The sequence below is a fragment of the Sphaeroforma arctica genome, assembly GCF_001186125.1.
Source record: "Sphaeroforma arctica JP610 unplaced genomic scaffold supercont1.3597, whole genome shotgun sequence".
Taxonomy (NCBI): Eukaryota; class Ichthyosporea; order Ichthyophonida; genus Sphaeroforma; species Sphaeroforma arctica.
The window spans coordinates 1-3,261 of NW_014036961.1; the positions used below are offsets into that span (position 1 = coordinate 1).

The 3,261-nt window shown below is 44.4% G+C and overlaps 1 protein-coding gene across 1 annotated transcript; it reads left to right on the top strand.

Moving 5' to 3' along the window:
* Positions 1 to 155: 155 nt before the first annotated feature.
* SARC_13688 (tubulin beta-4 chain) lies at positions 156 to 2,816 on the top strand (the record flags this gene model as incomplete). The annotated part of the gene is made up of 3 exons (XM_014292182.1): positions 156 to 324; positions 1,568 to 2,321; positions 2,579 to 2,816. Coding segments are annotated over 3 exons (1,080 nt in total), but the record flags the coding sequence as incomplete, so codon positions are not given.
* Positions 2,817 to 3,261: the final 445 nt, after the last annotated feature.

The following is a 3,261-nucleotide window of genomic DNA, read 5'->3' on the forward strand; positions in this document are numbered from 1 at the left end:
AGATATATACATATACATACATACATATATATATATATATATATATATATTTATATAGTGCAGTGATTAGATTTATAGTCATGTCTTTATATATGCTTTACTTATCTGTGCCCCTTGAAGCATACCTGTTATAGCAATTATATCGAGTTTAACCATTCACCTTCGCACAGTCTGGCGCTGGTAACAATTGGGCCAAGGGACACTACACCGAGGGTGCTGAGTTGGTAGACGATGTGCTTGAGATTGTGCGTAAAGAGGCCGAGAACTGTGACCAGCTGCAGGGTTTCCAGCTTACCCACTCCCTGGGCGGTGGAACCGGATCCGGTACGTTCGTGGTATATTTTAACACGGGTGGATATGTAGACCATTGGAGTTTTAGCCTGTAGATTGTCTGGCATTGGAAGTATAGTGCACGTACCTTAGGGGTTAGTTCATACTCCAGTGTATTACTTGAACCCGATGTAGGCGCTGTGGTAGTGATGTACCATGAAGTTGGTTTATCTTAAACTACTATGGTCCCGTTAATGGATTAGTGTGCGTTTTGGCTTTGCTTAACTGTGTCTGACTGCACCACGGTTTGTGGCCAGTACTTTGGGGGAAAATTGGGGGGGGGGTTTAAGGCCTTAATCTGGTCATGCCGTTTTCGATTTCTGTACAAATCCTGTTTTACGGTTTGATGTTAGTCTATCGAATACGATGCGAAACTGTGTAGCGTGTTGTGTGCGCAGTAGTGCTATAAACGGCATCCGCTGGAACGCTAGTCTACTCATTGTACACTCATATTCGCGCCGTATATAGTGTGGTTTACACTGTTGACAACGTATATAATATCGCCGGTGGACTTGTCTCTAGTATGATTTTTCTTCTACCTCTATTGTGGAGTGTTCCTCATGGTTTGACTGTACTCGTGTAGTTGGTGTATATGGTTTCTTATAGCTTAACGGAAATGTTTTGATGTGCGTGGCATATACGTTCTTTTTCTAATGTGTTAACTTGCCGAGTAGGGCCTCGTATGATGATCACAACACATTTATACCAAGATCTGCACAGAAGAAATCTTGTTGAGAAACGTGCTTCTGAGCTGGCCTAAAACTTGTATATATTGTATTACTTTCTCATGTTTATGTGTTGTTTGTTGACGACATTGACCAGGCACATATTTGTATGTTGTAGTTGTGTGATTGAATATACTAAGGTACTCGCGATTGTTGATGAACCCCTTGGTCGTGTTTGGACGTATGATTTATAGTACGAGTTAGTTCAAATTCTCTAGCTTTGGCTCAAACCGCGGGTGCCTTTGGTATCTCGATCAGTAAGCCTGTATCCTTGTGGACAAAGACTTTCCTGATTCCGCCGTGAGATATGTATATGAACGTGATATAACCCAGTATATTATGTGCATATAAGACAGTCTCTGAGAAAGCGTACTTTTATGCCTATGTAGTTGTAAACTAACGTTGAGTTATTGTGGTGCTTCACACAACCGCCTAGAGGTCTATACGGTAGTCTGTCGTTTATTGTCCATATGTAACCAAACTCACCGCTCCCACACCCATTCCTTTTCCAGGTATGGGTACACTTCTGATCTCAAAGATCCGAGAAGAGTATCCCGATCGTATCATGGCCACCTTCTCTGTAGTACCCTCGCCCAAGGTATCCGATGTCGTGGTAGAGGCCTACAACGCCACCCTCTCGGTACACCAGCTCGTCGAGAACACTGACGAGACCTTCTGCATTGACAACGAGGCTCTATACGACATCTGCTTTCGCACGCTCAAGAAGAACAACCCCGACTACGGCGAACTCAACCACCTCGTATCCCACGTGATGAGCGGTGTCACCACCTCTCTGCGGTTCCCGGGTCAGCTCAACAGTGATCTGCGTAAGCTGGCTGTCAATATGGTGCCGTTCCCGCGCCTGCACTTCTTCATGCCCGGGTACGCACCCCTCACGGCCCCGGGCGCGTCTCAGTACCTCTCCACAACCGTGGCGGAGTTAACGGCGCAGATGTTCGATCCCAACAACATGATGGCCGCCTGCGACCCGCGACGGGGCCGATACCTGACGGTAGCCGCCATGTTCCGCGGCAAGGTCAGCATGAAGGATGTGGAGGAGCAGATGCTTGGTGTGCAGAACAAGAATAGCGCGTACTTTGTGGAATGGATCCCCTCGAATGTCAAGACGGCGGTGTGTGATGTGCCGCCGGTGGGTCTGAAGATGGCCGCGACCTTTGTCGGCAACAGCACAGCTATCCAGGAACTCTTCAAGCGTGTCAGTCAACACTTCACCTCCATGTTCAGAAGAAAAGCCTTCTTGCATTGGTATGTTGCACGCATTTATTGGTTACTGTACTGTGGTGCAAATGTTTGTGTAAGTTTGGGTATTGGTTTGTCTGTTCCCACTTGTGTTTGACCCTCCCGTTTGATCTCGTTCTACTTCTTAATTTTTGTCCAGGACGTCTATTTAGCTTGTACAAGGAGTAAAAAAAAAGGTTGACGTGTTCAGTAGTAACTATGTGTACTTATTCTATAAACGTAGGGCTAGACTAATCTGTTGCATTATCATTGTACATTTACAGGTTTACTGGTGAGGGTATGGATGAGATGGAGTTCACAGAGGCCGAGTCCAACATGAACGATTTGGTATCAGAATACCAGCAATACCAGGATGCTACCGTAGAGGACGATGCGGACGACTTCGCTGACGAAGTGAATGATGAGGAGGCTGGTTATTAAATATTAAGTGTTTAGTAAGCAAACGCATCCCTTTAATAGTACTCCAACTCCTTTGTAAATTAAAATATGATAAGAATGAAATGTTTTCTTGAGTGTACTTCTCTTGATTGATTATTACACAATTGCAACCTCGTTAGTGCGAATCCTTCGATATAAATACAAACGCTTTTCGTATAGAGTTTGTTGGGTATACGATATGAAGCACAATCTTAAAAGGCCTTTAATATTTAAATTTGGCATTTTGAACGAACATTTATATTTAAACTTGGCACTTCCGGTACTGCGATACTGAGTCCAAAGTTGAGAAGCATGCCGGAAAGCAAGGGTATTCCTATTAAATTCTTTGGTTTGTACGCGAATGTGTCTCTGAAGTGCGATCCCAACTCGTTTTTGTTTACCCTGGTTTTTTAAGATCAAACTAGACATTCTGAGCATGTGTTTTAAGAAACAAAGCCAGCATTACATCCTCTTACTCTGGATCACAGACAGCAGTACTTCTCTACACGCCCTCAGCAAGCGCAGAATA